This window comes from Amblyomma mixtum, chromosome 1 (genome assembly GCF_055824585.1).
Source record: "Amblyomma mixtum isolate Tamu chromosome 1, ASM5582458v1, whole genome shotgun sequence".
Lineage (NCBI taxonomy): Eukaryota > Metazoa > Arthropoda > Arachnida > Ixodida > Ixodidae > Amblyomma > Amblyomma mixtum.
Window position 1 is genome coordinate 192884388 of NC_143012.1, and position 25499 is coordinate 192909886.

General features: G+C 47.7%; 1 protein-coding gene and 1 pseudogene across 1 annotated transcript in view; both read right to left on the reverse strand.

The window, feature by feature from the left end:
- Nucleotides 1-8186, reverse strand: part of LOC149370367 (uncharacterized) — a 35411-nt pseudogene extending 27225 nt beyond the window's left edge.
- Nucleotides 8187-13918: 5732 nt separating this feature from the next.
- Nucleotides 13919-25499, reverse strand: part of LOC149370368 (uncharacterized) — an 85424-nt gene continuing 73843 nt past the window's right edge. The window contains exons 5-6 of the mRNA XM_089577714.1: nt 24482-24526; nt 13919-14149 (exon numbers count right to left, since the gene is read on the reverse strand). Of these exons, the coding sequence (XP_089433840.1) occupies nt 13919-14149; nt 24482-24526 (276 nt within the window). The remainder of the gene's footprint in view (nt 14150-24481; nt 24527-25499) is intronic.

Here is a 25499-nt window from a genome sequence, read left to right on the forward strand (position 1 = left end):
TCCGATAAACCAAGCATCGATGAGATTATTCGTTTAACGCCATACTGCGGTTCAGTGTCAGGAGTTCGAAATAATCGTTCTAGAAGTTGCGTTCTTTCTTTTGGTATGTGGGGAATGACACCTGCCGAGTATGCTTAAATAAGGTGGATACGTACGCAACCAAAATACGTTTCCATTCCTTTCAGTGCGTAATGCACACTGTAAATTACTGGAAAGACCACATGCCAACTCTTCAGTGCTATGCTCAGCCTTTCTTGCCCCATGGTCTCTTAATTTTAACCAGGGCGCCCGCGTGCCGTGGTTAAAAATTTGTTTCTCGCCGCTAAATTGTATTATGTAAGACAAATTATTCATTGCAGAAGACTTTTTATCCTGCGCTTCCACAGAGCTTTCGCAACTTTTCTGCGGCATTCGTGTTTTCAATCAGTGAGGTGTGATAACCTTTTCCGGCTTGTAAGCTCTGGCGGCCTCAGTTTAGTCCACCTGTATGTCCAACAGTCGGTTTCACGCTTCATATTTTTTCGGGATGCTACACATTGAATACAGCATGCATTCCTGTGAGTTAATTTAGTTCATGTTTTAACGAGCATCCTTGTGTCTTAAAATCTTTTTCATCGTTCGCGTTTGTGGAGATTCGTGAACGAGGTGTATTTGCCTTACCGTTTCCTATTCATTTCTCCCCTGAATTGCTTTTTTTTTTGGTGTCGAGGAAACGGTTGTACAAGGACTTAATTGGTATGCTATTTCGTTCGCCAATGTATCACTGTGTGCATTTTCGGTTACCGGTACATGACGTACTCAATAGAGTATGTAAAATGTTCCTCTTGCCGTGTACAAAAACATTTTATGCGAAGCATATTACTAGAGCTACACTACAGCCCGTCGAGCGCGGCGGTAGAGCTACCATTGACCGTTAGCGTGACCACGTGACACCACGTGACAACATGACGTCAAAGCAGAGGAGAGATGGGCTGCCGGCTCGCGCGGTCGGCCGCGGCGGTGGAGCCTCCACATCAGAGGCGCTGCCTGCTGCTGCTGGGGGTACATCAATACACTCTATAGGGAATGGTGGCGGTGGTGGAATAACTAAGGGTGTTTCCAGTTTACTTTCCATGGGTGCCAAGAATGCTGTTGTAGCCGGTGCTGGGGCAGCGGTTGCACACTCTGCAGTGAATTCACCGATGATCCCGTATATAGCTGCCACGGCTATCCTTGCTACACTTCTAGTGGTTGTATTAAAATGACCAAGTATTCAACCAAGGAAAGCCATGTATTACCAAGACTAGCCATCAATATGCTTCGCATCTGACTAAGCTTAACCTTAGCTAAGCCTCAGCCATTTTTCTATAAGCTAGCACGGGTGCGTAAGGGCCACCTGTAGTCTTATCTTTTATATGCGTGATGTATGATATCTATGTGGTTTACTGTCTAACCATTTCCAAAACACCTACTGAACACTTGGACGCGTGAAACGTAACGGTGGTATGCTCTATGAATGATTACAATTGAAGGTATCTCGCAAAAAGCAAGTTGTAACTAATCCATTGGTACTTTTTAAACTGAATGGCATCTTCTTTCTTAAAAATTAAGCTGGTATTGCGTTCTTCGATCATTTTTATAGACTTTAAATTCTAAAGCATTGCATATACGGCGAGTCAAGTACGTATTTTTGGACCAAAATGCCTCTTCCATACTCCAACAGCCGTGCAGTTATCTATCCTATTACCGCCAATTACCCACTCCGCATGGTGTGTGAACTTTATGCAGGGTGTTTCACGTAACTTGAACACGAGATTTAAAAAAAAGCGGTAAACCGCAACCCGCTGAAACCAACGATAACATTTTTTACATCATGTGGCGCTCCTCAGAATATTTTATATTCCGCTTAACTAGTTAATTAACTAAGATGAATTATGCAAATTTTCAAATATTCATTTTAGTGCCAAGAGCGTTACGTTAGGTTGTACAGCAGGTTTAGAAACAACTGATGTAGTTTATTCTAACATCGTATCTCCTACGGGGTCCTTTTTTTCCAGAATCTAAAGAAAGGCCGCGAAATATGAAAAAATACCACGTGACTGCGTTCGTGCGCTACCATATCGCAGCGCTCCCAAAGGCATTTCGATCAAACGGAGCGTGCTCGCTGACCGTGGCGAAGTGAACGACCGCCGCTGTTATCAGCGGCTGACGCCCTGCTGACAAACAGCACTTGTGTCTAGTGTTTCGTCTCTCGTTCTGTAGCTACATATCTTAGCACTGTTATTTTTTGTTCCAGAATCAAGATGTGGCAACGTGCACAGAAAGATTTTTGCTCCAGTTAGCCAGGGAAGTGTCGTGTTTTCCTTTAGCGGACAGGTTGAACATTAAATTATTGTGCGAAACAGTGCTATGCGAAAAATCGCAGAACATTCACCGGCGTTCGGAGCCCATACGATGTCATGTCAAAACAAGGCATGGTCTTTCATGAAAGCAAAACCAACGCGGCGACAAGGCCAGAGACTTCGTCAAAACAGCATTATGTTATAACAATGCTTGCAGTGCCTTCTTTGTAGCCCCGTAACTCAGCCTCCGTCGCTTGGGCGGCCAAACATCAGGGCGTGTGTTGTGTAAAACTTGGCGGACTTGCACCTGATTCATAAGGCCGCAAATATTCCGTTTCAGAGAATTACCATTCGGGGACCTGCGTGGTTACTTCCCACATTTTTATCTACAGTTGAATGCGTCTGCAGATGGATGGCGAAACTGCCTTTGAAACATCACCAGGCTTGCTATAACGCTAAAGTCGTCGCTTCCCCTAGTCCCCCTTTTCTTGACGCCTACAACGATGCTTGCCGCTTGCGGGGTCTTAGTCGTCACCCAAGTCAGAAGAGCACGATGCATTCACGATGAGGTTGTGCACCTCTGCATTGTTCTGCAGTGTTAGCTGATGCAGACTGTAGCCAGAGCCAACCCTTCATGCAAGTGAAGGATATCGTTGCTGGGGGTTTTCATTTGCTCCGTGAGAGGGACTTTCGAGTTTCCAGTATCAGCAGCACACAGATAGCACATCGCCAGATACGGTCGCCTGTGTCTTGCAGGACCATCACGAGACTGCCAGTCTGATGCCTGCATGCCGCTCGTCGACGCCAGCTTACTGCTTCCGGGCAGCAGTGAGGTGCTGCTGCACCAAGCCGCGTACGAGGAACTTGCTGATTCAAATGTTCTCGCTGACGTCATGGCGACAACAGCTATAAATTCTTCGACAGTGACCAGTCTTCCATATTGGCAGCGGATCGGACGTGCTTAGCACATCGCTAAATACCTTCGCCTGTGTCTTGCTTATTGGTTACTGCTTTTTTCTGGCTGCTTTTTTCTTTGCAGCCACATGTATACTTCCCTCACATTCGGGTTGCTATTAGCTGTAATTCCACCCTCTAGTGGAGCCAACTTGCTTCAGCTACGTCTGATGACAAGAGGAAGATCTCTTCCCAAATGACACCCACATATCGAAAGAAGATTTAAAGCGAATACTAAACTAAGAATACAGAGACTTAGGTCTGAAGACTTAAGAAGTACATAACATTTATTAACGAGATCTATGGTGAAATGAAAACATTTCTAAATGCCGTAAAAAAGAAAATGAAGACCTCAAGATATGTGTGTGAAGTCTACAAGAGGAACGTGATGCCTTGGGCTTGCATTTAAAACGGCACGAAGGTCGACTTCTTCAAAATGAGCAGCATTCCTGATGCTTTAACATCGGGGTGTCGGCTGTACCGCAAACTAACAAGGAATGTGTTCTAGAACGAACAAAGAAGCTTGGCGACGTCACTGGCGTTCCTCTTGAAAATGCGGTAATTGAAGCATGCCATCTAGTTAGAACAGCCAGCAACTCTGCGGCGCGAAACATTGTTGCACACCCGAGTAGTACAAAGTGCGCTACGAAAAGAGGAACCCTGTTTATTTGTTTTGGGCAATCCATACGTGCTCCTGTGGGCTCAATTTGGGTTCTCCAAAGGGGGCCCACACGGCCCTCAAGAGGGCTGCCCACAGACATCCCGAATGGTTCCATTTGAAACCGATGTAGGCAGCCCTTGGCAGGCTGACCTCATTAAGCCTGGACAGCGAAATGCGCGCAGTCGACCCAGCTCCTCATCGGGTGTACTTCAGACAAATATGGGCAGCCCCTGCGGGCGGACAACGATTTTCCGCCCAGACGGTCAAAATTATTACGCGGCCTTAAAAAACGCCGCCTCTTTTTTCCTGTATTTTTTTCAATCCCTTATTTATTAATTCGCTTTAGGCAGGGTGCGGGTGTCCATCGAGATATTAGGTAGTTACGGCGCCTTTTCATTTCTCAAAAATAAATTTTCAATTTCCTGGGTTAGTCCTTCAAATACCGACATGGGACCGATGATTGTTTACAGGGGCCACACCAATTGGGGCTTACCCACATGTTCCTCACAGGCCACCGATGAGGGTACTCTAGGGGCAGCCCCAAACCCAGTTTTTCTCACCGGACTCTCAGCCCTCAACAACAAACACTGATTTTTTTTATGTCACATTGATCCAAAAAGCCCAGAGTACTAGGGCATGTGGGCAATGTAAGCTGACGGCGCTGACTTCATGTTGGCCATACTGGAGAGAGCCAACTTGTGTATGTTTCGAAATATAGAGTCGCAAATGGTTCAGAGCAACCTGGAAAGGTGGCACTTTTATTGCTGAATATCTTACGATAATTTTGCTCGGTTTACGTGGGTGCAAGAGTCACATCCTAGGAATTGTTTCAGTTGAGTAGAGATCCTCTAAATTGTTATACAAATCATCTGCAAGAGCAGGTTATGAGCACATATAACACATTAGCGAAATGAAAGAAGGCACGCGTGATAGCATGCAGGCACATCGATGTGCCCAGCTCAGCTGCAGCCAATGCGGAACCGACTACAGCAGTGCATCGGCAGACCTATTTGGGCTTGCCGCATTTCATCCTGCATAGCCCGCATTTATATTTCATCAGAATCCCAGACAAGACCAATGCAGGCAGCAATCGGGCAAGCGCCCTTTGCAGCCCCGCCCCATGTGGGACCTACAGCAGGGAACTGCTATTGGACTTGAGGAGTTCTTTTCCCGGAAAAAGTCATTGTTATTTTGCCCCTCCCTTCAAATAACAGTCAAAGGACGGATGTGGGCAGCAGGTGGGCGCGCCTGCTTTACAGCCCAACCACGGCTGATTTAGGAGCCACCACAGCTTAGCGTGGGTAACCCCACTTTTTTTTGGTGAGGTCTTCCTTGTTTAGCCTCTGAGTGGTCTGAGTTGGCCCCAGTGACACCGATATAAGATTCACGGAGCATCAACAGGGACAAGCCCAGTTTGAGCTTGTCCACTTAATTCCCACCGGGGCCCTACTTAGGAATTGGAGTGGCTGCCCAAGCGGCACTTGCACAAGTGTGACCCCGCGGGGGCCCTGCATCGTGTGCTACTTGGGTATTTTGCGCACAGAGGTAAAAGTTATCTGTTTGTTCAAAAGGCGGAAAATAAAATACTTATTTCAGAAACATTGGAACTGGAACCAAAGGTGCTGAACTAATTCAATGCCCCCCTTTCTCGAGAACCGAAAAAATCTGTGGAGTGCAAGTGCAAAACATGAGCTTGGCTTGAAGTATATGTGGACGCGACAACAAAAATTTCATGTCCGGACATTAGATGGTACGTCTGCCGTCTCTACTGAATACGCTGATAACCGGTCCAAAATCTCCTAGACACAGTTTCAGCTGGCTTTTTTTTTGCCTGCTTTCTTTATATTTGATACTGCGATCGTCTGAAGTTAAATCTACCGTAATAAAGAAATATTCGGTATATTCCCTGTTCCACCAAAATGTTTTATCAATAGCAAATAAGGAACATAAACTGACAATCTTCCGTCGCATGTTTCGCATATCTTTTTCTGTTATCATGCTAACGGAATCATGGCACACCAAGGATTCACACCCATTCAATCTGCCTGGCGATCAGTTTATTTGTCGAAATGACCTGGATAAGCAAAGCAAGGACGCGGCGGGGGGGTGGGGGGGGGGGGTTGTTCAGCGTGTCTATGTCCATGAAAGAAAACATTATTTATGAAAGAGTGGCTAAATATTGTCTAGTTACACCAGATCATGACATGCTCAGTTCGCACACAAGAATGAATGTTTTTTGCAAGGTACAATTTCTACAATTTTCTTAAATGTCTTGAGAATTTGTTCGCTTACCTGATGGACCTTTATTTAAGCGGACATATAAATTTGCTCGTGCCAACATGCTCCCAGAAGAATCTATGCAATACAATCACTGCAAATTGATTTTCGAAAGCTATAACTGAACCAGCACGTCTCATTTGAGATATTTCCTCATTATTAAATGTGTATCGCAAATATCAGCGCAGGTTTAGTGAACGCAAATACTTCCTTTACGGGTCTTAGTGACCGTTTCGGAAGAGTTGTGTTAGCAAACCCCATGAAATCACTACAGATGTGAAGCAAAAATTCATATGCGGAAATTAACGCTGCCAATATTGAGTCTTTTCGTCGGGCTGTTGGTTATAAAAAATGGAACTCTGTATAGGAAGCAGAAGATAATGACACTGCGTGCTGCATGTTGAATGTCGTGGTCAAAAGTCTACATGACGCACATTTTTTGTTACGGCCATTAAAAACAAAAACGGACGAAAGCCATGGCAGAGCATAGAACTCATCATCATCACAGCAGCCTGAATACACCCACTGCAGGGCAAAAGCCTTTTCCATGTCTCGCCAATTAACCCTGTCCTTTAACAGTTGCGACCACTGTATCCTCGCAAGCTTTCTAATCTCATCCGCCCACCTAACTTTCTGCCGTCTCCTGCTACATTTGCCTTCTCTTGGAGTCCACTCCGTTACCCTTAACGACCAGCGGTTATATTGCCTTCGCATTCTGATGTACTTCGGCGAAAGCTCACCTACCTATTGCATTCAGGCACTCAATGAGTTATGTTTGGTTTATAAGGTTTAACGTCCCAAAGCGACTAAGGCTATGAGAGACGCCGTAGTGGAGGGCTCCGGAAATGTCGACCACTTGGGGTTCTTTAACATGCCCTGACATCGCACAGCACACGGGCCTCTAGAATTTCTCGTCCAAAGAAATTCAACCGCCGTGGCCGGTATCGAACCCGCGTCTTTCAGGTCAGCAGCCGAGCACCACAACCACTGAGCCACCGCGGTGGCCAATGATGTATACCTGGCAAATTATTCACATTTGAAAAGAATGAAGTACTAGCCCGTGAGCTGAAGCTTTAAATAGTTTAGCTTAGCTAATGCGGGTTTAACTCCCAAAGCGACTCGGGCTATAAGGGAAGCAGTAATGAACGGCTCCGGAAATTGAGACGACCTGGGGTGGAAGTCTCCGTGCTACCTATATTTTCTAAAGGCATAGCAAAATATTGCATATGAAAGCTACACCATTCTTTTGTCAGCACGACTGCCCCTAGATTATCAGAATGGTTTTTGAAGAGTCAGTCAACAGAAGCAGCCGTCGTAATCTCTAAATAATTCATCATCATTATCATCATTAGCCTGACTACACCGACTTCAGGGCAAAGGCCTCTCCCATGACTCTCCACCTAACCCTGTCCTTTGTCAGTTGCCGCCACTGTATCTCCGCAAAGTTCTTAATCTCATCCGCCCACCTAACTTTCTGCCATCCCCTGCAACGTTTGCTTTCTCTTGGAATCCCCTCCGTTACCCTTAAGGACCAGCAGTTATCTTGCCTTCGTGTTACATGCCCTGCCCAAGCAGGGCATGTAAGTAGCAAAGCACCTGCACTGTCACCAAAACACTATCCTGGGCTTTGAAGCTTCGCCAATGTTCGAAGAGAGGCTGAAGAACATTTGGCTCCAGATTTATTGTTATTCGCAGAGCGAAGTTAAAACACCTAGTATCAAGTGAAAGTAGACTCGTTCCCAGCGGGAGATCTTGTCTGGGAGTCGGTGGAAGGACCGGTACGCAGCCGTGCGCCTGTCGGGGTGCTGTTCTCTTATTACCTGCCTGAGTAGCTGCCGAGCCAAGTCATACGGGGGATGGAGGGCTACTTTGGCAGACACAGGCGACCCGTTGTTAAGGGCTGCCTTGGCGAGGGAGCCGGCGTCCTCGTTGCCCTGGATGCCAGCATGGCCAGGAACCCAATGGAGAGACATCTGGTAGCGAGCATCCTCAATGGGCGACCAGCTGTGCACAGAAGACGCTGGACGAAGTCTGGAAGATGCAGGGCCTGCTCAGGAGCTGGAGGGCTGGCCAGGAGTCACACAGGACAGCAACGGCGCTAGGGGGGTCAATGGGCCCGATGAAGTCAGCTGCCAGGTGGAGTCCCGCCAGCTCAGCTGCTGTGGAACTGCCCGGGAAGGAAAGCCTGCACGTCTGGGACAGCTGCAGCTGGGGTACTGCCAAAGCTGCCGCCACCTGCCCCATGGCTGGCTGGTAAAACCGAGCCGTTGGTGAGGAGGAGGGTAGAACCTTTGAACTCTTCCGGGAAGGCTGCGGTGGTCTGGCGGAGCGCAGCTGCAGGGGAGTGATGCTTGGTTACTCCATCAAAGCCCATGGTTACCTGTGGGGGGGGGGGGCGGGGGCGTACTTGGGGGGGAGGAAGAACGGGATGTCCCTGGGGAGGGCCAATTACCTCTAAGTATGCTGCATGCAGCTTCTCCATTCTGGAGTAGGGGTTTCTATGCAGTCGTTCACAGAGGGGCCCGCCGTCACGAACGTAAGCGAGCCCGTCCGTGTGTGTTAGGCCTTTCTGGAGCAGCACGAGGTTCAGTGGGTAGACGCCCGCCTCTGCCAGTGTGGCCGGGACGTGCGATCTCTGTGGGACTCCCAGGAGAGGGCGGATCCATTTCGTGCGGGAGAGTTACAAGAGATTAAGGCGGGTACTCCGGAAGGTGACTAGAGGTAGGGCGTAGAGGACGGCTGATGAGTCGGTTGGTCCAGGTGGGGGTGCAGCCATTGCTTCGGGCCAAGAGGAAATGGACTGCCCGGCCGACTCGATCCTTGTGGGACAGGAGGGCTCTGTCAGCACGGATCCAGGGGAATTGGTGGTGGATGGTGAGACCAAAGTACTTCACCTGCGATTTCCAAGCGAGGTTAGTATTATCGTTTTTGAGGGTATCAATTCGAGCCGTGGCTCGTGCTCTCCTCGGATGGGCAAACAAGGCCTCAGATTTCGTGGCCGAGAGGGACAGCCCCTTGGTCGCCAGGAACTCCTGCCCCCCATTGAGGGTGCCTGCCTGAGAGAGGTGATCTGACTCCTCGGTGCTCGGACCCAGAGGGCCACATCATCCGCGTGCACGGAGCAGAGGACACTGTGGCACCTGTCCTGCTGGATGGAGCGGAGGAGGCCTTCCATGGCCAAGTTGAACAGAAGGTGGCTGAGGACCGAACCCTAGGGGGGATCCCGGAGGGGATGGTGTGAGGACTGCTCAGGGTGTGGCCGACCCAGACCTGCATGGAGCGGCTAGGGAGGAAGAAGTTTATAAAGCGTCGGAGTTTTCCTGTCACCTCCAGCTCGTCCAAAGCCATTTCCATGGTGCTATGGGGCAGACAGTTGAAGGCCGACTGGACTTCCAGGAGGACTAGAAGGGCGACGTCTCCTTGGGGCATCGCCTCCTCAAGGGACGGCAGCACGACCGCTATGGAGTCTGTGGTGCAGTTGTGCCTCCGGAACCCTGTCAAGTTCTCTGCGATCCAGGTAAGACTCTCGAGTGCCACCGACTCCTTGGTCTTGCAGGCAGACGAGGTCAGCGAGACTGGTCTCTAGGAGGACAACTCCTTGGAAGGCTTGCGAGTCTTGAGGGTGGGAACCACGATGGCTGTTGTCCAACACTCAAGAAGGTTGCCACTCGTCCAGATGTCGTCGAACACGGTCAGGAGGCAGGCCTTTTCTGGAGCATCCAGGTTCCGCAGCATCTGCAGCGTAAGCCCGTCCGCCCCTGGCGCGCTCTTCTTTTTGTACCGGTGGAGGGCCCTGTGGAGCTTGTGGGGTGTGATCGGGATATTGCACAGGGAGGTTGCGCCTGCAGAACCTGCAAGAACAGGTGGGCGGCTGTCCGAACACTGGAAAGGGGGGCACAGCGGGGCGCTCGGACCCGGGCGGGCTGCCTTGGTGAGGTGGTCGGACAGCTGCTCTGCAAGTGCCTGGTAGGACACACCCCAGGCGAAGGCAGCACCAAGGACTGGGTGGCGATTGGCGGCGACTTGGAGCAGGGACCGCAGGAGGCGCCAGGCCGTCGCCGACCGCCGGGATGAGCTGATAGAGTGGCCGACACCAGCCTATCCCTACCGATCATGGCGGTTGGCCTGGTAAAAAACGACAGCGTCGACCCACCGGTAGCCCTTCCAGTCCGCAGGCATCGACGTTCTCTCTGCCTTCTGTTCAGCACGTCGCCTGGCAGCTCGGAGACCCAGCAGTCGGAGGTCGGGGGTCAGGGCGTCCGCTGGGGTAGAGCAGGATATGGTGGCACTCTGGGCACACTTGTCAAGGAGGTCCAGGAAGTCCCCTGCATGAGGAATGTCCTTTACGAGTTCCCTGAAAAGGGCCACTTAGTCACTTTGGGCACTTTTTCTTTCTGTCGCCTTTGAGTGGAAGGGTTCAGGACGATAGGGAAGTGGTCCGAGCCCAGGGAGTCCGCTGCTCTTTCCCAGGAGTTCCGACAGCAGGGCGAGGTCTAGGATGGACGAGGGTCCCGCTCGGATGAAGGTATGTGCCGTGGGCTTTAAGACCCGAAGATGGGCAGCAGCGATGGCATCGAGGAGTTTCCCGCCTCTGGCGGTCGTGGTTCGGCTGCCCGATTCCCTGTGATGAGAATTGAAATCTCCGCAGATTAGGACGTCCTTACCAAGACGACATGAAGGCCTGTGAGGCAGGAAGGATTCCAAGGCACACTGGGAAGGAGGCAGACTGAGGCCACTCAGGTGTCCATGTTGCCCATTCGTACACGCACTGCACAAATCTCTAAGCGGCCCAAGTCAGGGTCATCCACTGCCACGACGGTGTGCGGGATACCGTTCCTGACATAGATGGCCGTAGGGGGTATCTCCTGAGGGTGACCTTCGTCCAGGACGGGGGCGTCACTCCAGTCTTGGAGGGAGCAGCAGGAGCGGCCCGTGTACCCTGTGTACCCAGGAAGACGGGACGCTTGGGCAGGGATCTGGGTCTCCTGAAGTGCCAGAACATCGCACTCTAGAGAGCCCTGCAAAACGAGATCTTTTAGATCGGCGAGGCGTGCACGCAGGGAATTCACATTGCACTGCATGAGGCGTGGCTTTGAGGTGGTTTTGTTACGACGAGCCATGAAGGCGGTAGGTAGGGCTCTCGTCAGCGAGAGCAGCCATGCACAGCTTGCGGGCCCCTGAGGTAGGGAAGAGCTACGGCAGGAGGGATTAGACGGCGAGCCGCAAGGCTGCAGTCACCGTCTGTCGGGCCTTCTGGCCAGGTGTCCGGGCTGGGACCTGGACAGCAGGTTGGGAGGGCCTAGAGCTCTGTAACTGCAGGGCCTTAGTGTAGCTGAGCCCTCCGATGAGCCCAGGCTGTCCCGGACTCTGGTTCCCTGGTGGGCTGCTGCTTTTGGGGACCTGGATCATGGCTGCACGTCGGGCTCCAGGGTCGGCTGTCCTGCTAAGAACAATGGTTACCTGACACTGCTTCTTGCAGCGGGGAAGCGGGGACAGGTACAAACCGCAGCACAGTGGCGCCGGCCGCAGTGGAGGCTACTGCAGACTTCAGCCGTGCAGTCCCTGTGGCGGTGGGGTGCTGGTGGTGGTGGGGGCCGGTAACTGTGAGCAAATAGTAGTTTCAAAACCTCCTCGCCACTTCTCGAAGTGCCCGTGGAAGGGTAGGCGGGAGCACGGCTTGAAATGTTAGATAGTGGGTTGTAGAGTGAGCACCTCCTAGCCGTTTTGGGGAAATTAGCTGGGAGGGACAGAACACACGCACAAAGGAGACCTCGTAGAAAGAACAACGGCCGACAGAAAGACCAACGAATGATAAGAATGTTTTTTTTTTGTTGCGAAGAGACCCAGACAAAGCAGGGAAGGTGGTGGTGAGGCGAAACAAAAAAAGATTAAAAAGAATTTGCGCAAAAAGGTGCCACCCCTTGTGAGGTTTCTGCGTGTGTTTTGTTCGCACGAGTGCTGTATCTATTCTGTAGCCCGAATCAAACCTGCGGGACCGAACCTGCGTCGTTAGGATCAGCAGCCGAGCCCTATAGGCACTGAGCTACGAACACTTCTAGTTCTGAAGGCCATGCACCACATATTCCATGGAGACGACGAAAGCGCTTGTAGTGTTAAAACAAGCAAGACGCCTTATGCCGGCATCTATCTCCTCTGCAACCGTAGTACACCAGAAAAAATGCAATGCGATATGAGCAAAAAAAGCACAAAAAATCGCAGGGAAAGATTGGAGTTCTTGTTTTTTCATGACGTTCAAAGAGTGAAACATGCAAGGTCTTGCTATTTGGGCATTCTTAGCCCTTTTACGTCCGATGTAGGTTATGCATGCAGGCTAGATGTTAGAATGTCAACTCTTTCCGTGTACAAATAATGTACGCGGAACTGTCGATAGGTGCTGCCCGGCAACTCGCTAATGCCGCATGAAGTTTCTTCATTTTGAAGCCCAGAGTAATCTGCCCAGGACTTACAAAGGCTGCAGGTGGAAATATACTAGCTGTTTGCCCACACACAGCCACTTGGCTTTGTCAGGGTACTGCACGGAGTCCCCCTATTGCAGTTGTCCGCAATTCACCGTCATGTTTCCCGCGTCTTTCATGCACGCACTGCATGTTTCGCCTCTGCGCAGCCTATGTTTAGCCCTTTTCTAGTAGATATGAAGGATGCAGGCGTGGAATATGTGGGAATAGCAATTGTGCCCATGCTCAGACGAAGTGTTTTCTATGCGGGACCCTTGCGGGCTACAGGCGGCAATACTGGTGTTAGCCCACACACAGCCTAATTGGCTGCATCAGGGTTCTGCACGGGCAGCTTATATCGGGGGTACCCGTACTTCACCATCATGTAGCCTCATCTTTTGTGCAGACGAACTGCATTCATAGGACTGGCATGTGGGAATGGCAAATGTGCCCATGCTCAGCCCATGCGGGACAGTCGCAGGTGTCGCTCAAACCGCCCAAACTGCTTGCCTACTCTTCGCCACTGTGAAGCCCAAAGTTTACCCTATATTTTCTACGTGGGACACATGTAGGTTGAAGGCGGGAATACTAGCTCTTTTCCTACACAAAACCGCCGCAGCTCCCTCGCGGTAATGTACGGGCAGACCCCTTTGGGGTTACCAGCACTTCACCATTATAAATCCCGCATCTTAGCCTGAATGTATCTGTGGTGGAACCTAGGTATGCTGTCCAGTCTATTTAAGCCCATGCATTGCCGAGGAGGGTCTCACTCAAGCATGAAGTGGGCAGCCCAAGCGTTTTGTTTAGCACTGCACCCAAGGGGGACCCACGTAGGTTTACTGCAGGCAGCCAGCAACCCTCACTGCCCACGTCGGACCCGTATGGGCTCGCCACCTTGCACTACTGGGGTCTCAATTAAAAGAGATTTACGCATGTTCAGTAAACAGGCTAAATATTCCTAGGTGTTCAGGGGCAACTTATCAAACAGCAAAGAGCTCCATTTCTTAAAACGTTGTTTTTTTGCTTGCTGTTGCAAACAGGCAGGCTAGGTATGAAATAAATTCTTGGTTGGTTTCTCAATTTATGACAGCCTTTGAAAATATGAAGGATATAAAATAAATGGTTGAAATGCCGCTCAGTGAAGATAAATAATATTCACTTCGTCAGTTTTCAGCTAGTGCCGCTGGCGTTTATTCACGACATACATAATCATAGATGTTTCTCAAATAAAGTGAGTACTAACCCGATTGTTATCCAACTAAAATCTGTTTAAAAGTACTCATGTCACGGAAAACAATAAAACGCGCGTATAATCCTTCAATGGTGAACGTCAAGTTGTCACCTTTTTTCAAGAGTCCTTTGGATGTATCGCTGAGATTTCCAACCGGCACAGTGTGGTATTTCGTCTCATTTCCGGCACTTGATTTTGTTCCGTACGCAAAGAAGCCAGAGAACGTAACATTCACTGTGAAGTTGGTACGCTAGAAGAAAAAGCAGGAAATCGAATGCATTGGCAAATGCACGTATGCGCATAAGTTGTATTCGAACTGAACGGAGCAAAATATTCAGATAACTTTGGCCTTGCGCGACCATTAAGTGTATATTTATTTATTTATTTATACAGAATACCCCTAAAGGCCCTCGAGAGGGTATTACATAGGGGGGGGGGGGGGCCACAGGCAATTGAACAGAATAAAAAAAACCACAAATATAAAACAAACAACAAAAGCACAAATAAGACACTTTGCATGACATATAAGTAAGCAAAAGAATCAAAAGAATGGCAGCGCGGCAAAGAACGATGATTACTGCATTATTAAAATTATATAAACAGAACACTAATACAATGAATCTTTTTAGTAACAAACCCTGCAAAAAAGGAAGCCATGAACAAATAAAATAACAATGTATGCGAAGAGTTAAGCAGTAGTTATTGAAGATATAAGTTTAAAATATTTATCAGGATCAGTGGTGGTTGCGATATGTGAAGGCAGAGTGTTCCAGTCAGATATTGTGCGTGGTAAGAATGAATGCGCATAGATAAATGTCCTGCACGTGAAACGTCTAACTTTAAAGGGATGATCGCCTGGTTGACCGGAATGCGTCACATCTTGAGCGTTCAGCTTTACGAGCTATATACTAAAGCGTCGCTTATCCCTGACGGCTGGTGACTGAGCACAGAAACCCACTATCGTATTTTTAAGTCACTGAATGCATAGGAGTGCTAAATAAACATCAAAAGAGTAGCTTTTTGGGCTTGTTGGTGCATGATCATAGCGATATAATAGCGCAGAGTAGGACAGGACACACGAAGAAGACACGAACAACACGAGCGCTAACTTCCAACAAAATTTTTATTTCACACATGCAACATATTTAACACCAAAACCACGTCATCACCTGTGCTATCAGTAACGTTGTCTGAGAAATAATCGGATAAAGAGCTATTATTTCTCAGGCAACGTTACTGATAGCACAGGTGATGACGTGGTTTTGGTGTTAAATATGTTGCATGTGTGAAATAAAAATTTTGTTGGAAGTTAGCGCTCGTGTTGTTCGTGTCTTCTTCGTGTGTCCTTTCCTACTCTGCGCTATTATATCGCTAAATAAACATGAAACATTCTCACTTCTGTAAACAATACCTCGACCTGGCAGTAATGCTAAACCAATGAGGCTCAAGGCAGAACAGCTCACAGTTGTTGACCGTCACTTTTGTTTTTATAGTTTGAATTCTTTCTCCCGCGTTGTCGGCTGCTTCTTTCAGCAAATTCATCATACTTGTTCTTTCTCGACTGAATTACAGTATGCAATGTCATATTTAATCTGACGATATGCTAATGCCTTGCTAAAGCACTAATTGCTGTCCTACAACTTCGAAGTCACGCACATCCCCTTTTCAGGGAGAAGGTAAAGTTAGCATTCATTTTTCTTCATGGCGCACTCATGGCTGTCACACAGTGTGTATTCAGAGTGGAACGTTTTACTAGCACTATGGCCACAGTGTCCAACAACAGATCTCTAGTAACTTGATCCTCAGCTCTCGTTTTCCCTCTTTACATTGCTCACAAAGTAAAAAAGGTTGTCTCATTTTCCTCGCGTGCACCTAGTAAAAAATGATGGGAGCTCAACACTCATTGCCGGAGAAGTGACAGTGGACTGTAGCTGCGGAACTTGAGTGCGTGGTTTCAATGCCTGCAGCCGCGGCCTCAGTTCGACTGGGGAGCAGTGAAATAGAGCTGCCCATACAGAATTGAAAGATTAGGTGTAAAGATTCCAGAACTGTATTCACCCTAACTTCGTTAAGAATATCCTGAGTTCAATCCAAATTGCTTTTATCCTCTACTTTCTTTGTCACTCTTGTTTTTGGATGGTCACCGAAATAGCACAGACATATGTACTGGGTCATTTGCATGTGCGGCTTAATGAAAATGCGGTAATACGGATGCGCGAGGAAAATGCGGTAAATGCAGTTGTGGTAACTGCGGATGCATAAGACGATATATGTCTCATCATCCGTGCAAAGGCGTGTGCTACTGATTGCTATGCAAGTCAGCGTGGGATTGGGTTGAAATGCGCGTGAGTTCTTTAGAGCTCATTGTAATGTGCTGGCGTCAACTACAGACACTAAATTGTATCTGCGAACTGAATCGGCTCAGGCAATTTACCGCACGGTAATTACACACCTTATGCACTGAGTTTTCAGGCTCTGTCAGCGCACTGCTGGCGAAAGGTGCGAATCGTGGAACTCGGGCGACAGCGTAAAATTGCTTTCGAGACAGCCTGCAAGTCTCTAAGTAGAGTGAAACACAGCGCAAATATGTGGCTAAAGAAGCCCTTTCGGTTGGAACGTGATACGGCAGCAATCCATCTTAGAGCCTTATTGTCTGATCGAATTGGAGACACACTAAATCCTTCCGGACTGAGGTCGCAGATGCTTACGCAAGCTGAAAGTTATCCGTGCTTGATCAGACGTAACGAAGTGCCTATGTTTTTCTTCCGGCGAACCACACTCCGGGTACGCACAGATCAGTGCCAAAAACTCGGTGGCCCGTCAGATCAGGGACAAGCTATGCTTCGCTATCTGCGGAAATGCGCCGTGCAGCGCTGGTCTACATACTTGACAGAGATAGTGGGCAGTGCTAACTGTACATTTAGAAAAGTAACGGGGAGAGTAAATCATGGCGCAATATTCCCCTGTTTTGAGTACATCGGACTAAACTGGCAGCACTATAGGTGCTAAGACTTTCGCGTGATATGTAGCCGACAATGGCCAACATAAGAGGTATAAGGTGATCTACGAGTACATTGTGGTACCACAGCACATAAGTACATCTCTAGAAGGCCGACCTCACGAATGCCAGAAGTGCTTGCAGGTTAATGAAATGTCTTCCGCGCTGACACCGATCCGATGAAAACAAGCGGCTTTTGACTTCACCTAAAATAAACCTCTTTTATGCAGGCCTCAACTGCGAACACATGCTCTTCGGAGTGGTAGATGCCGAAACCAAGCAGCGAGGCCATAACCATTCGCTGAACAACATCAGAAGCCACAAATGAGAGGCCAGGGAGTGTTATAAAACTTTGGAATGCGCATATACGTTTTGGCGGCTGACTTTTATTAGAACAGAGATGCTAAACGCCACTTGTACCATATCGGAGTGCGCATGAAAGAATGGAAGATGCTCTAAGTTAACAGGGGACAGTCCACAACTCTTCCCGAACAGCCCATCTGCTTATTTGGGACATTGAATCTCACATACATGTCTTACATTTGAGAATTTTTATAAAGGGTGCAAATCATAAGATCATATTACCCTTACGCCGCCGCGGTGGCTCAGTGGCTATGGTGCTCGGCTGCTGGCCCGAAAGACGCGGGTTCGATCCCGGCCGCGGCGGTTGAATTTCTTTGGAGGAGAAATTCGAGGCCCGTGTACTGTGCGATGTCAGTGCACGTTAAAGAACTCTAGGCAGTCGAAGTTTCCGGAGCCCTCCACTACGGCGTCTCTCATAGCCTCAGTCGCTTTGGGACCCTATAAACCAAACTAAACCAATCATATTACCCTTACACCCAGTCCCGCAGCATGCCGCAAAAAGATCTTCAGATGGCACTGGGAAGCAGCTTCACAAGTGAGATTAGTATAAGCGCTGATACCGACAGATACCTGGGAGCGCAGAGAAGTCACCCACCCAGCTTGCGTCGGGTACAACTTCAAACCAAGCTTAACTGCCGCTTACTAATTATGGGCGGAGAGCCGCGATCTCGACCGCTGTCTCCTATAGCGCTGTTTTTTAGTGAATACCTTTTGTAAGGACCTAAACCAGATTGTCTTCAGGGCACTGTAAGCATGCGGCTGCCTCACTGACACTGATGTTCATAAATTGTCGTGGCCACTTCGTCTCTTTGCGGTTCCTTTGAATGCCACGCGGGGATAAGTTGTTAAAAACAAGGTTGTCGGCGGCGGTGTTCCATCCAGACTGCGTGCCTAGGATGCGCGCACCTGACTCACCCGTGACCACTACAACTACTTTGCGGCTCAAAACGCTGGTCACGCGCAGGTCCTTCTGCATGGAAGACGCGCGACGGCCGGAGAAGCTGCAGTGAGCAACCAAGTGTAGGTGTGTTGGCCAGCGTGAGGAGTGACTGAAACAGCAGACTCCAGCCATACCTAAAGTGAAACGGAGCTCTAAGCCCCTATTCTGTGCGGTCAAGGCGAACATGTCGATATTCACTCTAGCATAGCATACGCCCTGAATAGATAACAATTCGATTTACCTATCACATTGGTAGTGCCCGGGATGTTGGCGCAACCACTTCCACAAAACGTGCGATTACAGATGAACGACCTGCTCTCAAATTCAGGCTGCATCGGGAGAACGCAGCCGTGGGGATAGCTTTTGATTAAATTTTTCGCTTTAATAAGCAGGGCCTTGCAGTATTATATGGAAGCAAGACCGTTCGTAACCACATGTCGAAAAAATTATCCGGCATCGGCGGCGTGGACCGTTTCAAGCCTCGCAGCCGTAGCGACCGGCACAACCTGCCGCTCCATCATCCTAGGTGGGCCCCCTAGATCCCGTGGCCTTATGGCTCCATCATGACCTGCTGACGAGATTCTGAGCGAATTGAGCACCGTGACTGGTCACAGTTAAACGAATGATTCGTCCCGAGAGATTGCTCGGGAAGAGCAACCTGTCTCAGAAGCACCATGGATGGCAGCACCTGAAATCGCAGGGCAGTGGCGTGTCGCTTAACCGCTGCACCGCTGCACCACTGCGCCGGCAGTGGTATGGCGATTCCCCGGGATATATGAATATAAATTCGAGAATTACCAATTCTCACATATGCGTATTAACCTAGTAACGTCATTGCGTCATACGCTTGAGGCGGAGCTTTTTTCCTCCTGGTGTTTTTCAATGAGAGCTCGTTTGGCTCAGAAATACCTACCTGTAGCTAAGGCGCTAATTTGAAGTTGTCTCAGGCAGAACAATGCTCGATGAAATGATATTTTTCTACCATTGGCTAAGAACACTTCAATCCACTTGATGTGGTTTAGCTAACTAATCACTTCCCAGGTTGTAACATAACTCAATTATATGTGAAACGCAGAAAAAAGACCGAGGCATTGACTGTAATTAAATAACTTTCAGAATAAAAACCTCTGCATATATCAAAGAGAAAGGTGCACGGCGTGTGCAAAAAAAGCAAAACTAATACAGTTTTGCAAAAAAAATTAAGTGAAGTGAAATATAGCACAAAAACAATTACGCAGAAGGTCCGAAAAATTCGCGGCAGTGAATCCAAAGCACAACTCTCCTTCGCACGCGAATCGAATCCGAGGCGTATTTTAGCAGCAAATTCGCAGTCGACACCAGAAGTATTCTTACAAAGGGTAATCGAACGTCTTTCAATGCGAGGTTTTGTGTTTATCAACGATAATTGGAAAATTACACGGAACTGTCTGAATTTTCTGGTATCGCAGCACTTTGGAGTGAACCATTGATGGACGCTTTCAGCAGATGTACCATGCAGTTAGGCACTAAACACAGAATATTTTTTCACGGATATTATAGTAGACGTGCAAAAAAATAGGACAGCTATAGGATTGGAGAATTGTTCACGTACTTTTGTTTAGCTACGTTTCTTTATATTTTTATAATGCTTTCTTGATGAAAAAAAGGGATCTATATTTTGCACTCCCTGATTACAAAATTCTGCAATAGCTTTTGCTTCGTGATGCTGACTTTTACTGCAGTTGCTCAGGCTAGGCTTATATACTTTATATAGCATTGCGCTATAGCTCAATAGCGCAATGCCGATCTGCTTTTTGACTTTTGCTGATAGTAATTCTAAACGTCGTAGTATTCCCTCATGTACTTCTAAAACCGTGTCACTAGTCTTGCTGTCATGGAATTTTCAAATGAGTGTTTGAAGACCCATATATTTTGTAAATTTTTTGCACTGCTACCAAGTGAATATCCTAATCAGATCAAAAAATGACGAAAATTTATTTTTATTTTTAGCGGAATTATTTCTTGGTAAATTTTTGTTTTATGAAAATTTTACGTTTATTAACAAACTATTGCCGTTTACATTAATCTAGCTCAACAGATTTTCAAGAGATGTTGAACCAGAGGAACGCCACTCTGTATTGTTAGTAAAAATGGCTGTTCATGTCCTGAGGACACGGTCAAGTCAAACCGCTGCCTAGTCGATTCCGCAACATTGACCTGATCAGAGGTCACAAATATGGATGCGGACGGATAGAAAGACACCACAAAGTGCTGTCGCATGTTGAAAATCCAGTACTCTTTCTCTAACCACTCAGCAGTGCATTTTAGCAGCTTAATTCTTCACGCGCGAATACACAAAGGTTGCAAGTAAAGTATCATTCACTGATTGAGATCAGCGTTTCTGTGCATGATAACGCAAAGACCAACTACCTACAAGGAGCGCTTCCTTTTATATATTGCAAGCTAAGCTGTTGAGCGAGTTGGTGGCGTTACGCCGTAATTACAGCGCGAGGCACGGCACATAAAATAAACGAACCCGCAGGTACACAGCACAACGCTCTTTTGTGCCCACGCATGTAGTGTTCTTCTCTGCCGTGTCCTTGTACTATCCTTCTTACCGCTAACTTGTTAACGGGATTCTGTTTCACTAATTCCTCCTGGTTCCTCCTCAGGTGTGACCTAATTCGATGCTTTACCATTCTGTGATCGCTACACTCACTTTTCCGAAGATCTCCACATCCTGCATGAAAACAGGGTGAGTGCGTAGTAGGAAGTCTGTTTCACTTTTACTCTCGCCATTGGGGCTCTTCCAAGTCCACTTCCTGTTCTTTCGTTTACAGAAGAACGTATTCACTATCCGTAAAATATTTCGCTCTATGAACTCTACTATCCCTCCCTCCTGTTCCTGCAGTCTAAGCCACAATCGCATACAACCTGGCCTCCGGCCTGACACTTCCCTACTTTTGCACTATATGCTCTCATTTGTACAGTGTACTGCAATTTCATTTTGTTCATTGCCGATTCCACGTCCTCATTAGAAGCTCTCAACTATAAGGTCATCATGGCTGGATGTAGGCGCGAAGGCCTGCAGCACCTTGACCTTGTATCTCTTATTAAGCATAAATATAATACCTGTCACCCTTTCGTTAATACTATACAACTCCTCGATGTTGCCAGATATATCCTGATGAATGAGGAATACCACCTCTAGCCTCGTCTTTCCACTAATAGACGATAACAGGGTACATGCCCAGCCCTTAGTATAAGTACGAGATCGAAGTACAGGAATTCCAGATATCGCAGCAGAACAGGTATTTGGCTGTAACTGAGGAAGACGACCTTAATATTCCCACTTTGAACAATAATCTCATAGCTATTTATGGAGTGCGCAGTAGAAGTAGGCAGTGCGTGGTTCGACAGGATACGGCATGCTATCTCCGAACACGAAAAATCTCATTCAGAAACACGACAGCTTGAACGCGTCTGATTCTAGGGAGAGAACAGAGTTGGCAGAGCTATAAAAGTTAGTAAATAAGCGCAAGGTAGTTGATGTAAAAAAGTTTAATATGGAGAAAATCGAGCAACCTCTTAAGAACGGAGGTAGCCTAAAAGCAGGCAAGAAGAAACTAGGCATAGGCAAGAACCACATGTATGCGCTAAGAGACAAAGACGGCAATGTCATAGCAATATGGATAAGATTGAGTAGCCGAAGAGCTCTGGACCAATCTATATAGCAACCAATGCACTCAGAACGTTAATGAGAGAGGCATTAGCGTACAGCAATAAGTAGTGCCCGGAACTTCAGGCATTTGCCTCAACAAGCATATAAATGCCTAAACGGAGGATTTTTGTATCTGCCTGCTTTTTGTCATTTTTAAGGAAATACTGGCTATTTAACCGTACATTTTGCCTATACATGCCTAAATCCGGTATTTCGGTCCTCGGTGCCATTTTTAAATTTTGAGACATCTGTCTAAGTATGGTGAAAGGCGCGCGCCGATGCAAGCACAAAATGCGCTGGTTTCGCCAAACGTCTTTATCGAAGTGTAACTTGAGCGAAGTGTTTTTCTCGAAGTGTAGTAAGAGGCGAGTTTGGAAAGAGACCGGATATACATAGTGCAAACTTCTCAACACTGACGGCTGGATGACAAAGTTGGAAATGGCGGGATTCTCAATAGATGAATCATTGACGGCAGTCGCGGAAGTACTAGCAGCACTTCAGGTACTGGAAGGAAAGAGTGCTACTGCATCTACAAAGATACAACAATTGGTAGAAAAAAAAATAGAGGCCTGTAAACAATGTCCAAAATCAGTCTTTCGACGCGGAGACGATACGGCCACATTACCGAAGTCTTGAGCCACTATTAACTCTCAGGTTTTAGGTTCGCGCTATTAACTTCATGTAACGTCGAAAGAAGCTTTTCAAACTACAAAGCTCTGTTTAGCGAAAACCGAAGGGGCTTCAAGTTCGAAAACCTGAGAATGTGCTTTATTGCTTCAGTTGAGGACTGCGTACGCTCCGTGCTTGACTGAAAAATCTTCTACTAATAAACAAAGAGTATTATTCAAAGTGCTTATTTTTGCTTTATAGCGCCTATTTATATACTTTTTAGAGCCTCGATGCCTGCCTATTTCGGAGTTTCTTAGTGCCTAAATTTCCGGGCCCTAGCAATAAGATATCCCGCTAGTAAAGAGAGAGTAAGTAAAGAAAGCCTCTGCAAATGAAGAAAGCAGCTGGTGAGGATCAGGCAACAGCAGGTCTCTTGAAGGACGGGGGTGGGGGGGGGGGGGGCGAGAGATTCTGCTAGAATAACAAGCCACCCTGTAGACGCAGGGCTTAATAATCTCGAGTGTCCCAGGAGCTTGCAGAAATGCAAACATCTTAATTCATAAGAAAAGAGGCGTCAAGGGCTAAATAAACTACGGACCTACCAGCTTACTGTCTGTTGCTGACAAGTTATTTACTAAGGTAATCGCAAATAGAGTCAGGACAACCGTAGACTTCAATCCACCAAATTACCTGGCAGGCTTTCGTAAAGGATAATTGACAGCAGGCGTTATTCCCACTATCAGGCAAGTGATAGCGAAATTCCCAGAATATTCCCAACCACTAATATAGCACTCACTGATGACGAGAAAGCATTTGATTCAGTGGAAACCTCAGCAGTCACACAGGCGTTGCGCAAACATGGTGTAGCAGACTCTTCTGTGGAAATACTAGATGATATCTACAATGGCTGCATAGCTACCATAGTCCCTCATAAAGTCAAGAAATTCCAATAAGGAAGGGTGTCAGACAGAGAGACAGGATATCGCCAATGCTTTTACCGCCTGTTTACAGGCGGTGTTTCGGGGTTTGAATTAGGAGCAGTTGGGGTTAAGATTTAATGGAGAACACCTAAGTAATTTGCTGTCCGCTGTTGTCATTGCCTTCCTAGGTCACTCATGAGATCAGCTGGAACGCATGATCAATGAGTTATACAGGCAGAGGAGACCGGTAGGTATTAAAATTAACGTACAGAACGCAAAAGTAATGTTCAACAGTCTCGCAAGGGAACAGCAGTTCATAATTGGTAGCGTTGTGCGGGAGGTAAGGCAGTACATCTACTTAGGGTAGGTAGTGCAGCATTTCTGCATGCACCCATCCCTACGCTGGCTCAGGTTTGTTAACTAGGGCGTTTGGTGCCTGATGTAAGCTTAAGATAAGCAGTTAACCAATACCTTACAAGAAAAGTATACAAGAGCTGTATCAAACCGGTACTCAACTATGGGGCAGAACGGTAGACGCTTACGAAAAGGGTTCAGCTTAAGTTAAGCACAACTCCGCGAGTTATGGAAATAAAAATAATAGGTGTAACATTCAGAGGCCGGATGTGCGCATACTCGCTGAGAAAACATACGCGGAATAGTGACATCCTATTCAGAGTCAAGAGGAAGAGCTGGGCCTGGACAGTGCATGTAATACGAAAGAAAGAATACCGCTGGTCTTCATGGGTAACGGAGTGGTTTCCAAGAAAAGGTCAGCGTAGGAGGTGGCGGCAGAACATTAGGTAGACGGATGAGGTTAAGAAGTTGGCGGGGATACGGTGTGCGCAGCTGTCAGAGGACAGGGGTAATTGGTGGGACATGGGAGACAACTTTCCTCTTCATTGGGCGTTTTCAGGCTGATGGTGATGATGTCTTGTTCATCGTGCTGTAGTTATGGAGTAAATTATTACAGCGCTCGAGAACCGCATTGCGTTTAAATGTAAGTGCTCTATGCCAATGTCTAATAAGCAACAGATCATAAATGGCGCACTCACCGAGGTCCAGTTCCTAAGCGTACCAGCCTCCTCCTGATTTTGCAACTGAAAAAAGTTAACCAACCATTAAAGTCGCTCAATAATGAGTTCTGGGTGAAAGGTTTCTGCTACTGCATTTATTTTTGAAGAGGTGGCTTTAGCTGTTTTCGCTCAAAAATTTCTTCCTTCACATGAATCAGCTTATACGCGGTCTCTCCGTAATTTAATTTGTAAGCAATGGTAACGCATACACTTGGTTCTAGCTAAATAAATAAAATCATATATTTCTCCGTGGAGCTTACCGTCTACGAGGAACAGCGTCCGAGACAAGCCAGAATTCAATTTTTTTTTTTGGACGGCAGCATTATGAACAAAAGTACCTGCCGCAGATTTCTTAACTTTCTAAAGCAGCGTAGGTTATTTGCAGTGCTGTTGTGGAAAAATGGTATGGTCACTTGTGCATTTACATTTCTGGCAAAAACGTTTCCAATAAAACTACGCTTACCAAAGAATACTAACGCTTCTATTTAACCATTGTCATTCTCGCGAGACGGAGACTGGATCCCCTACAGAGTAAACGGAGCGCAACGCAGCGGTTCCTAACTTGCGGAGGCACCAGCATAACCGGTCCCGACTTGGACTTGATAGATAGCTGGAACTGGGCGCGACCGTGGAACTGGGGCTGATGGCGCGACCGATAGGGAGAATACCGTGGGAAGAGGTGAGGCATTTACGCTCTCAGCGCTACAAAGGTTTCCGCGAGTTGGCCAGCCTCAGCTTCGAGGCTTTACCACCCCTCGACGATACTGCAACAAGGTCGGACGCGCTTCAAGCAACAGACCTCAGACCGGAGTAGTCGGCTGCACGGTAAGCCAACTCCACGAGTTTGTTCAATGTAACGTCGCCTGCTGCAGCCAGGACGACATGATGCTCTGAGGCAGGCGCTGAAAGAAGAGTTCGTGGAGTAGCGGGCTGTTGACGTCCTCAGGGTGGTAATCGAGAAGCTGCCGCAAACGATGGAGGAGCTAGGATGGCCGGC